The sequence below is a fragment of the Rhamphochromis longiceps genome, linkage group LG4 (genome assembly GCF_057381845.1).
Source record: "Rhamphochromis longiceps isolate RC_006_pf linkage group LG4, R_longiceps_female_GT1.1, whole genome shotgun sequence".
In the NCBI taxonomy this organism is placed as follows: Eukaryota; Metazoa; Chordata; class Actinopteri; order Cichliformes; family Cichlidae; genus Rhamphochromis; species Rhamphochromis longiceps.
Window position 1 is genome coordinate 11,880,698 of NC_140560.1, and position 12,739 is coordinate 11,893,436.

General features: G+C 40.9%; 1 protein-coding gene across 1 annotated transcript in view; it reads right to left on the reverse strand.

The window, feature by feature from the left end:
• Positions 1-681: 681 nt before the first annotated feature.
• The window catches only part of LOC146671126 (uncharacterized), a 77,549-nt gene continuing 65,491 nt past the window's right edge, over positions 682-12,739 (reverse strand). Inside the window, exons 9-10 of the mRNA XM_085404996.1 lie at positions 11,503-11,723; positions 682-4,235 (exon numbers count right to left, since the gene is read on the reverse strand). Of these exons, the coding sequence (XP_085261122.1) occupies positions 682-4,235; positions 11,503-11,723 (3,775 nt within the window). The remainder of the gene's footprint in view (positions 4,236-11,502; positions 11,724-12,739) is intronic.

Consider the following 12,739-nt stretch of genomic DNA (forward strand, 5'->3'; position numbering starts at 1 on the left):
AGTCTTTGATAGTGTAGAATTTTCAAGTCAATATCATGGTTGCATCTACTGAAAATCTCTGTGAAGCTTAAATCTCAATGACCTTGACTTCAAGGTCAGAGGTCAACTTTTCTGAAAATCAGAGGAGTTTCACATTCATAACACAGGTATGTCTACTAGGAGGCTGAAGGGTAGCACTATATATTCATAAAAAATCAAAAACAACAATTATTACACAATTTATTTCCAATTTGTATGGAATTTATTTCTGTAAAGGTGGTGTTTTAGGTCTGATTGAAGGACTGATGTGATGGTAAGGTGTCCGCTGCTGCGCTTTGAAGATTGGTAGGCTTTTTTTTTTTTTAATTTTCACAAGAATTGCTACTTCCCCTAGAGTTTTGGCCACTCCAACAATCAGAAGATTTCCCTATGAGCAAGCATTTAGCGACAGTGGGAAGGAAAAACTCCCTTTTAAAAAGGAAGAAACCTTCAACAGAGCCAGGCTCAGGAAGGGACAGCCCTCTGCCATGACTGGTTGGGGTGGGGGGAGTGAAAATTTAAAAAAAAGAAGCCAAAGTGATCATTTTTGGAGCAGCTTAATTAATTTTTGCATTGTAATTTGCTGTTAATGTCATTTTCCAACCCCAGTTTGTATTTTTATCACTTTTGTCCAGGGTGGAAGATGCCATGCTGGAGACTGATTCAGTATGGTCTTTCAATGTTGATACATGGGAACCTTTTAGAGAGGCCAGAGCTGAAAAAGGGATGCCGGAGAACCTGAGAGGGTGTTATCCGCTGGTGTGAATCCAAGGCCAACATCTGTTTAATTAGGCTGACAAATAAGCGTTGGCCAGCTTCTGGTCCTCGTCTAAACATCATTAGCTGTTCGAGGTCATCCAGACGTGTAAGTATTATGTATCTTGTCTCCAGGGATTCATGTCCTGTCCCTGGAACAGAGCCTTTATATTGTTCTTCCGTCTTAAATGTCCAGCGCTGTTGCTTGTATTTGTCTCCAATGAAATAGTTTTCAGTGTACACGCCAGAGTCTAGCACATGATCTGGTGGCTGACCCTGAGTCTCTATGATGAATTTCAGATAATCATAGTCATTCTCCGAAGGGTAGAGTGGCACCCCTGTAGCAAGCTCCACAGCCACCAGCCCCAGAGACCACATGTCACTTGCTTCATTGTAAGGAAGGCCAAGCATAACCTCAGGTGCACAGTAACCAACCGTCCCCACAAAGTCACCAGGTATCACTGCAGACGCAGGACATGCGAGGCCAAAGTCTATAAGTTTGACTTTGATGGGAGACTCATGGCGGTTTACAACCATGATGTTTCCAGGTTTGAGGTCAGCGTGCACTATTCCCACAGAACTCAGGTGGGACAGAGCATTTGTGATTTGACCTAAAATTGGCCTGACTTCGCTTATGGGGAGACCCTGTTTATTCCGGTCCCCTATGTAGTCCCACAGGCATTGATCAAGGAGTTCAAATTTCAGGCAAACCCGCTGTCCGTCGTGGAAAAAGCCGTTCCATTGAACAATGTTGGCGGCATCTGGATCCAACCTTCGCAGCTGCTCCAAGATGAAAATTTCCACATGTGCCTGTTGCAGAATATCAGGGTCGCTCTTGTTGACTTTAATGGCAACAGCTTGGTTGGTTGTTGTGTCGCGACATTTGGCTACAATACCAAAGCCCCCTTCTCCGAGGAAAGCCTCTACCTTGTAGTGCTTTCCCAAAATGCTCCCTTTAACTAATTCAAGCTCATCTGAGCTGAATGATGGACTGGCTGATGTGTGGACGAATACTTGCTGAGAAAATTCAACCGAGTTTTGAAAACTGCAGTTGATTTTCTGTGATCTCTTGCTTTCCAAGTTTGAAGGGTGCTGAAAGACCACAGGGTTTTGTGATCTTTCAGCACTCATGTCAATGCACAGGGAACTCTTAGGGCTGAAAAAGGGATGCCGGAGAACCTCCGAGGGTGTTATCCGTTGGTGTGCATCCAAGGCCAACATCTGTTTAATTAAGCTGACAAATAAGCGTTGGCCAGCTTCTGGTCCTCGTCTAAACATCATTAGCTGTTCGAGGTCATCCAGACGTGTAAGTATTATGTATCTTGTCTCCAGGGATTCATGTCCTGTCCCTGGAACAGAGTCTTTATATTGTTCTTCCGTCTTAAATGTCCAGCGCTGTTGCTTGTATTTGTCTCCAATGAAATAGTTTTCAGTGTACACGCCAGAGTCTAGCACATGATCTGGTGGCTGACCCTGAGTCTCTATGATGAATTTCAGATAATCATAGTCATTCTCCGAAGGGTAGAGTGGCACCCCTGTAGCAAGCTCCACAGCCACCAGCCCCAGAGACCACATGTCACTTGCTTCATTGTAAGGAAGGCCAAGCATAACCTCAGGTGCACAGTAACCAACCGTCCCCACAAAGTCACCAGGTATCACTGCAGACGCAGGACATGCGAGGCCAAAGTCTATAAGTTTGACTTTGATGGGAGACTCATGGCGGTTTACAACCATGATGTTTCCAGGTTTGAGGTCAGCGTGCACCATTCCCACAGAACTCAGGTGGGACAGAGCATTTGTGATTTGACCTAAAATTGGCCTGACTTCGCTTATGGGGAGACCCTGTTTATTCCGGTCCCCTATGTAGTCCCACAGGCATTGATCAAGGAGTTCAAATTTCAGGCAAACCCGCTGTCCGTCGTGGAAAAAGCCGTTCCATTGAACAATGTTGGCGACATCTGGATCCAACCTTCGCAGCTGCTCCAAGATGAAAATTTCCACATGTGCCTGTTGCAGAATATCAGGGTCGCTCTTGTTGACTTTAATGGCAACAGCTTGGTTGGTTGTTGTGTTGCGACATTTGGCTACAATACCAAAGCCCCCTTCTCCGAGGAAAGCCTCTACCTTGTAGTGCTTTCCCAAAATGCTCCCTTTAACTAATTCAAGCTCATCTGAGCTGAATGATGGACTGGCTGATGTGTGGACGAATACTTGCTGAGAAAATTCAACCGAGTTTTGAAAACTGCAGTTGATTTTCTGTGATCTCTTGCTTTCCAAGTTTGAAGGGTGCTGAAAGACCACAGGGTTTTGTGATCTTTCAGCACTCATGTCAATGCACAGGGAACTCTTAGGGCTGAAAAAGGGATGCCGGAGAACCTCCGAGGGTGTTATCCGTTGGTGTGCATCCAAGGCCAACATCTGTTTAATTAAGCTGACAAATAAGCGTTGGCCAGCTTCTGGTCCTCGTCTAAACATTATTATTTGTTCAAGGTCATCCAGACGCGTCAGTTTTATGCATCTTGTCTCCAGGGACTCATATCCTGTCTCATACTGAAATTGTTGGTCAGTCTTAAATGTCCAGCGCTGTTGCTTGTCTTTGTCTTCAATGAAATAGTCTTCAGTGTAGACGCCAGAGTCTAGAACATGATCTGGTGGCTGACCCTGAGTCTCTATGATGAATTTCAAAACATCATAGTCTTCATTTCCAGGGTAGAGTGGCAGCCCTGTAGCAAGCTCCACAGCTACCAGCCCCAGAGACCACATGTCAATTGCTTCATTGTAAGGAAGGCCAAGCATAACCTCAGGTGCACAATAACCAACCGTCCCCACACGGTCACCAGGCATCACTGCAGACGCAGGACATGCGAGGCCAAAGTCTATAAGTTTGACTTTGATGGGAGACTCGTGGCGGTTTACAACCATGATGTTTCCAGGTTTGAGGTCAGCGTGCACCATTCCCACAGAACCCAGGTGGGACAGAGCATTTGTCAGTTGACCTAAAATTGGCCTGACTTCGCTTATGGGGAGACAGTGGTTTTTCCGGTCCCATATGTAGTCCCTCAGGCATTGATCAAGGAGTTCAAATTTCAGGCAAACCCGCTCTCCGTCGTGAAAAAAGCCGTTCCATTGAACAATGTTGGCGGCATCTGAATCCAACCTTCGCAGCTGCTCCAGGATGAAAATTTCCAATTTCGCCTGTTGCAGAATATCAGGGCGGCTCTTGTTCACTTTAATAGCCACAGCTCGGTTAGTCATGGTATCACGACATTTGGCTACAATACCAAAGCCCCCTTCTCCGAGGAAAGCCTCTACCTTGTAGTGCTTTCCCAAAATGCTCCCTTTAACTAATCCAAGCTCATTTGAGCTGAAGGATGGGTGAGCTGACATGGTGAAATGTGTCGGCTTGGTCGGTGAATTGCTAAGTAAAATTCTCTCAAAACTCTCCAAAAAGGGTTTGCTTGCTGTCAGGTCAAGGTCCGTTGAGCATTAAAGTTTAACAGAGCAAAGCTCCTATTTAAGGGTTTTTTCTCTCAGCAAGATGATGACATAACAAAGGATCTATGTCATCATCTTGTGATGTCACAAGATGTCACCTTTTTTCACAAGATGCATTCCATTTGGATCAAAGGCATTCTATTTTTTCAGTTGAAACACTAAAAAAAAAACAATGTTTCAACAGGCCAGGCTGCATTTTCTGCTGCAACATCTCAACAGGAGATAATAAGATAAAGACAAGGAAGACTGGTGATCTATCCATATCAGCAACATCGGCAGGTTTCTAGTGCAGGAAGTAATAAATTCAGCCCTCGTGTTTGCACTACAGGTTGCTTTCATGAGTATTTCTGTTTTTGTGGTGGGGGAATTTTTCCTCGTTCCAACGATGTAAACAAAAACATTAATTGTGCTTTCCGCAATGACTAGTAATCATTTTGTCCTACTGTTCATTTACAGAACAGGAAAGGTTTTGTTTGGTTATGATTGTTTTGCAAGAAATACTTCAATCACAGTGGGGTAGTCTTGATTAAAATGTTATATGAGAACTGTGGCACCATGTGTGACCAGATATCGGCATGTAGTCGTCGCCAGACTGTCATCAAAAGTGTGAAGTTTGGGACAGACTGGACAAAATACATTTTTAGAGATGAAAATCTTATGTCCAGTGATAAATGATCAAAATTCCACCACAAACATGGCTTTGACGAAGATGTCCCTTTCTGAAGTAACCCCAAAAAGTTCCTGAAGTAACCAAATGGAATTTAACCAGTGACCTCTCACTTTGCAGGCGAATGTGTAAACCAGCGATGCCTGGAAAACACTAAAACTGTGCCAAAATGTCATTTTACATTCAAAATGGCGGACTTCCAGACTTCCTCTTTGGATTGGGTTCACTGAATCTGTGTGTAATAAATGTCATACACGTATTTCAAGCTGTAAATAAGTTGTTAGAAGTTCTTTAAAATTTCTTAAGTGGTGCTGTAGATCCATTTCCGCAGTGCCAGTCACTTTTTAAAAAAAAGTACATTTTGACCTGATGTGAAGAATGCAAAAAATGTCATTAGTTTGGAAGCATGTTTGGTATATGATATACTTGCCTGACTAATAATAATTTATTATTACTATTACTACTGTTGTTGTTGTTGTACAATGGAGCCTTTCCCCTGTGAATGACCAGCTCCCAGCTAAAATGTGTATTTTGTGCCATTTATAAGGTCAGTGCTTTATCATACCTTAAACTGTGCAGGGTAAAAGCCTCAGTTGCTGGGAAAAGCACAGGTGTATTAGAGTTTTTCTGAATTGCTAAAACACTAAACCCCATTGTAAAAACTAAACTGTCAACTATGAAAACTCTTTCATCAAATCAGTCCCACTGTTGCCAAAATCTTAAACACTATTCAAAGCTCAGTCTCCCATTTAGCAAAACTCTAAACACAAAACACACTTAGCAGTGTGGTGCACCTGTTGTCGTGTGAAGGCTGTGTGCAGTAGTGATGTCTCCTGTGTGTCGTAGCTTTGAAGCGTGTGTCGGGTAATCTCGTGGTAGTTTTGTAAAGCGCGTATCGAGGCTTGCTTTGATTACGTATGCAGTTCGAGGCCTCGCGGGCAGTCCGTACCACGTGACTGATTCAGGAACTGGCTCGCCGGTTTGCACCAGATTCTAAATAAATTGGGCAGCAAAACGCAGCTGATTCCCCGTCACATTGTGTTGTGGAATTGGATTACGTCCCAGTTACATACTTACTTGAACATTTCTCCTTCGATGGAACCAGCAAGGAAGAGAATATTTGTCTGACAACATTTAATCTCATCTCTCCTAATAAAGTATGCACACAGTAATAAATATCACAAATGATAAGTACCATAATATAAATCAACAACACCACAGATCTTATAATCTGATTTTAGTTTATTAAAAAGTGAAGCACCACACACTAGTTTGTGTCATTGTCCAGATGTACACAAGCATGATTACACAGTTACACAATCATACCAAAACTCTGTCCTGATAGTTTCCACTTTCTCTTTTGTATCAGACATACTGAGACAATATTCGGGATAAATAACCATGAAAACAATTTATTTATTAAGTTTAGAGGTTTACACATCACATCATTATAATCATTGAGCCTGTCTGACTTTAATCGTCCACTTGATGGCGCAGTAGAGCCAATGAATCGTCACAATGCTTCGAACCATGAGTCGACCAGTTGGATGGAAAGCTTCAGTTCATCACAAGGCTTCATCTCACCATCACTAATGAAAGCTCTTATAATTTGGCTGCTATTAGAGACCATTGATTTAGTCTCTCTTTGGTTACTACGTGGATCTTTTTTCAGACAAATTAATGAAAAAAAATATAATAAATGGAAAAACAGAGTACAAATGTGGACAGTTAACTGGATATTACAGCGCGATTTCAGTGCATAAATACATAAATACAGGTCTGAGACGTAAGTGGTGCAATATTGATAGAGCTCACATGACTCCGTCCTGTTCGTATCCCAGAAATCCACCAGGATTTTAGTGCCTCATATACTGCACAGGTCATTGGCACACCTGAGATTCAGGACGACATGCTAAGCAGTGCTGTGTCACCATCAATAATACACCATATTAATGCAAGGTACAATTACAGCTGGGCTCCGCCACATTTTATTTTAATAGAGGAAATAAAATATGCAGAGCTAGCTGAGTTGGTTGAAATTCAGTTGCTACTTTAAGAGAATTTCATACAAGAATAATTGAAGATAAAATAGGTTATTAAAGCTGTCATCATCAGAGATGGGCAGTAACGCGTTACTTGTAACGCGTTACTGTAATCGGATTACTTTTTTCAAGTAACGAGTAATGTAAGGGATTACTATTGCAAAAACGGTAATTAGATTACCTTTACTTTCCCGTAGGAACGCTGCGTTACTGCGTTACTAAAACCGTGAACTTTTTGCGAGAATGTCTCATGACAATGACGCAAGCGAGTGCGACGGCTATGGTAGCTCGTGTGTCAACAATAGAAAACATGGAGCGAGGGATAGAGTACGATCGTGCAGCATTTAATACTTGGAAATACCGACATTATTTTGAATTTGACTCTTTAAAAAGCGACAAAAACATAAGCGTACGTTGTACACTCTGCATCGGAAGAAAACTTCTTTCTACGTCGAAAAATTCCACTTCCAACCTGAGCAAGCACCTAGCACGCTGCCACAAGAATGTTAAATTGACAGAAAACCCCCAGGATCCCCTCACTGTCCTACACCATCTACTTCCACCGGGCAAACCTCAGATGGACCCACTCCTGCTAAACAGGTTAAACTAGACGTAAGAGCGACAGGACTTAGTGCCGCTGAACTGAAGAAGCTTGTCGCTGCCTATATCGTCGAGGACATGTTGCCGATTTCCACTGTTGACTCTGAATCATTCCGACGCATCGTAGAAAAAATACCAACTAAAAGTGGTGTCAAGCTGCCCCAGAGAAAGTCATTTGTAGGATACCTTGAGAGAGAATATGACAAAATGAACTCTAACTTGAAGGCTACACTCGAAGAGGCAGAGTTTGTTTCCACCACTGCTGACATCTGGACGGTAAATAATAAAAGTTTTATGGGTGTAACAGTTCACTGGATTAATTCCACATTACAACACAACAAGGCCGCTCTAGCATGCAAGAGAATTAGAGGCAGCCATACCTATGATGTAATTGGAGCAGAGATTGAAGAAATCCATTCATCATATGGACTACAAGGCAAAGTTATTGCCACTGTAACGGATAATGCATCCAATTTTTCCAAAGCATTCAGAGTATGTCAGCCCTGTCATTTGGAGTCTGAATCTGAAAATGAAGAAGGTGATGACGAGGAACCGACCTTTACTGATGTCATAGAAGCTCTTTCAGCTGCATCTGGTGATGCACAGTTCAGCCTCCCTCCACACTACAGATGTGCATCGCACACAATTAACTTGATTTCAGCAAGCGATGTTGACAAACATCTAAATTCCTGTGCAGACACCAAGGCTGTATATAGGAGTAGCATTGCAAAATGTTCTGCTCTTTGGACTAAAGCAAGTCGATCAACATTAGCCTCTGAACAGGTGGAGGAAGTCAGTCGGAGGAAACTAATGGTACCGACATCCACAAGGTGGAATTCCCTGTATGAGGCCATTTCTAGAATCATCACAATTCCCTTGAATGAACTTAATCCCCTGTGTGTAAAACTGGGAATCAAGTGCCTTAATGAAAGGGAGTACCAGTTCTTGAAAGAGTACTGTACTGTGATGAAGCCCCTGACAGTGGCTCTGGACATCTTACAAGGGGATGAGTGCACCTACGGGGCTTTACTGCCAACACTCACAAGCCTGATGTCAAAGACCCTTGCCCTGAAAGATGACCTCTCTAGAATGACAGCCAGCCTTCCAGATGTCATTGTAAAGGTAAGATTATTATTAATTGCTTTGGGTGGATTTGTTAAATTTATTATACCATTCACAGTGGGTGGATGTTATACTTTGTTTTAAGCAGTGGGTACAATTATTAAAATGATAGAATAAAAGACCAAGTATTCACCCCTTGTTAAATATCAGGGACATTGATCATCATTAATCATGAATATTAATCATAATATCAACAAAAGCCTCAGCCAAAATTAAATCTCATACAGTATTGATAATAGAAAATATAGATGGTTTAGAGCTGTAAAGCCCACAAAATATTGACAATAGGTAATTATACAGTAAAATAATTTTATTCTTAGTTGCATCATATTGTATGTTACAGGCCATCAAGACTCGTTTTGATGCTGTTCTGGACAGCCAAGAAGGACTTCTCGCAGCGGCCACTTGTCCCAAGTTTAAACTTCGTTGGCTGAGAGATGAGCGTAGGAGAGAGTATGTGAAGGAGCTCCTGATAACAGAGTGTCGTAAAGCTGCTCCTGCAACTGAGAACACTAATGTGTCCCAAATCCCAGCCAGCCCAGCCGAAATGGACTTTTTTGAATTTCAGAATCAGCCCACAGAAAGCTTCTCAGCAGAAAAAGAAATAACTGACTTTTTAAGGTCAGGCTATGAGCTTGAGATTCTGAATCAGTTCCCAAATCTCAAAAAGATGTACATGAAATACAACAGTCCAACTCCATCCAGTGCACCAGTGGAACGGCTGTTCAGTTTAGGTGGATTGGTGCTTTCCCCAAAAAGGAACAGAATGTCTGATAGAAGGTTTGAGAAGCTTCTGCTGATGCGATATAACCACTGTTTCAGTCCAAAAGAAAACAATAAAACATAGGTCTTTTTCAGGGTTGCCACAAACTGAGACTGGATTAACAGCCTGAATGTAGCATGCAATAGCATTTTCTGTTTTTGTAATCTCAATATTATGCCTCTCTGCACTTTACCAACTGTTAAAAGATGTTTTTGTTAATTTTATTTATTTATTTTTTGCTTTATTTATATGAAAAGATGTGTGTATACACAAAAATAATTTATGTTATATGCTGGAGTATGCAGAAATACAGTTTAAGCCTTTATTTTCTTAAAATATGGTGTAATGTGCAGAAATATGTTCAAATGTTAAACAAATTTATTAAAGTCAAAGACTGTTGAATTTAATTTAATTTTTGTTTGATGCACTGTTTATAAAGTTAAGATTAAAAGTAATAAACAATTTTTTAAAAAGACACTTTTCCATTTGATTCACTTTTATATGATGGATTATGCAGAAAAAATAGCATTGGCCCAAAAGGTCTATTGCTTTATCAAGCATTCAGGTAGTGTATCATGTTTTTTAAAAGTAACTAAGTAACTAAGTAATTAATTACTTTTGAAAACAAGTAATCAGTAAAGTAACGGGATTACTTTTTTTGAGAAGTAATCAGTAATCGGTAACTAATTACTTTTTTCAAGTAACTTGACCAACACTGGTCCTAAATGAAGGAGGGGTAGTCTGTCAGTCACTGCATTCCTCACCTGCATGGGAAACTTCCCAAACTGGAAGTTATCAGAAACATTGGAGACAATACTGAATCCACCAGAGACAGCTGGGACAGGTCCTAGTCATTACCATACAGAAAAGAACGGATTTATTTCAGTTCAGTTCAAATTAATAAGGTGAAGAAAAAACAGAGACTGCATCTTATGTGTTTTCTATTCTATTCTAGTAGTTTTAGAATCCAATAACTACACAAACAATCATGGCAGTGAGGTGTGGAGGGCCAGGAGTGACAAAATGAATGAATTAAATATGCCATTAATTATTGAATTAAATGTTTCATTATTTAATTAAATGCCCATTCACTTCACTAGTGTTTGTAGTTGTTGTTGAGAAATGCCCACTGAAAGAATGGCCACCAGGGCAAGTGCCTGTAATCGGATTACAGTAACACGTTACTTGTAACGCATTACTGCCCATCTCTGTTGAGAACAAATAATGTAAATGAATAATAGTGTTCAAATTGTTCGTTAAAACTCTGCATATCTCAGAAAAACTAAAAAAAAATCAGCTTTCTTCACTCACTTCTTTACAATGCAGCCATTACAGTCTTCTTTGATTGGTCGCTGCAGGATTGCCATTCTTCTCATGTTTAGTTTTTTTTCCTATCAGTGTTTTAATTCTATGAAATAAATTTTTCAAAGTCACTTTTTGCTTTCACTAGCTTGTTTTTAGTGTCCCACTTTTGGATCTTCTGAACTCACTCTGATTAAAGTTGTCATTGTACTAATGTTATTCATGTGCAGCTGACTTCACAGCTGTGTGTTTTTTGTTTTTTTTTGCAACTTTTTGTGATATCTAAATGTTTAACCTGTTCAATAACATTATTACTATTCAGTGATTATTATATATGATTATCACTTGGCTACGTGAACATACATAAATCTGTTAAATCTCAGCGACACAAGCATGTCTTCATGCGCACACACAGTTTCTACTCCCATTCATTCAGGTTTATATTTACACCTTTTACAGGACGAATGGACAGCCATCACTTTAAGGAAAAACAAAGAGAGAGAGAGAGAGAGATTATAAGTTCAGGGCAGGTCAGTTTTTATAGAAATGCATAGATGTGTGTTGTACTTCCATCTGGCTTATTACTTTCTAATGCAGGGGAAAGACATTGGCAAAGAAACACCTACTACATAAATAGTTTGATTTGAAGTTGCTCTTTTGAGTCCTCTCTATTGACTCTGACATCCTGCTGTTAACAGTTTCATGGTATTGCTTTGTTTGCTTTAAACAAACCTCACAGGGTGGTAGAATATGTCTGCGGTGCAGAGGTCCTTGGATCGCCTCTCTGTTGTCTTTGTTGACAGCAATGAAGGTGGTGAAAGAACTGCTCACTCCTGATTGGACACTGAGCTGCACCACCTTCTCCTTCACTCCTCCATCTTGCTGTCCTCTGAGCTCTCTCTCCTTCATCTCCAGGGAACGAATCAGAGTGCGAGCACCCAACCTGTGGACTGTTAATCTGCAGACAAGGAAGAAAACATTTACAGTTCTAATGTTTCCTATTTTTGCTACATTTGTACATCACTGACTTTTCTGTTTTTCTGAGGGTGCATTCTTTTTATATTAGAATTAGTAGAGTTACAGAGGGTATATAGAGTGTGAACATAAAATAAGAGCTTGATTAGGCTGTAGAAACGGATGAAAATCCAGTAAAGTGAAGAGTGTGTGTGTGTGTGTGTGTGTGTCTGGCAGGAAGTGAAGCAGGAAGTCTGAATATAGCTTGTGAGCTTGTGAGAGACGTTTCAAAAGGAAAACAGAGGAATTAGAGAGTGAAAGTGCTAAGAAATAGTAATGAAAATGATATTAAATAAATGTCTTAGTGTGTTAATACAGGTGCCCATGGACTTGGCTCAACCTCAGATGAGTACAGCGGCAAAATGATAGATTAACATAATTGGAACGACAAACAGGCCAGGCTTTGGCTGAAACTTTACAGCTTCACCTCTCATCCTGCCCTTATCCTGAGAAGAAGCTTAAAGGACAGTCAATCTCCTGATGAAGACAGAAGACAGACAGAACAACACCGTAGATTTGAAGAATTAACAGCAGGCAGAAGACAGTACAACTGACCTAAAACACTGAAGGGTCCAGCAGCATGTATGTTAATGGAACATGTGCTCTGAATTACAAGCTGGAAAGTGTACCAGTGACATGACTGTGTGAAAGCACTGCATTGGACTGTCTGAGTTCATATTTGCCATGCTGGGAGTTAACCGCCAAGAAAAGACTGAAAAGATGAAGAGAGAATGAACAGAGAAGAAGAAACGGCTGATTTGGGCCTGTGTTTGATTTGGGAGGCCACACAGGAAGCTGTGAGAAGAGGGGACGAGGACCGGTGAGAGGTGAAGGCTGGACGTGTTCAAGTGAAAGTATAGGAAAATTGGGTTGAAAATTGAGGCTGAACTTGTGGGGTTTAGAAATGTCCAGAGCATCGCAACAGAAAGGTGAATTAAAAAAAAGAGAGAGAGAGCAGGA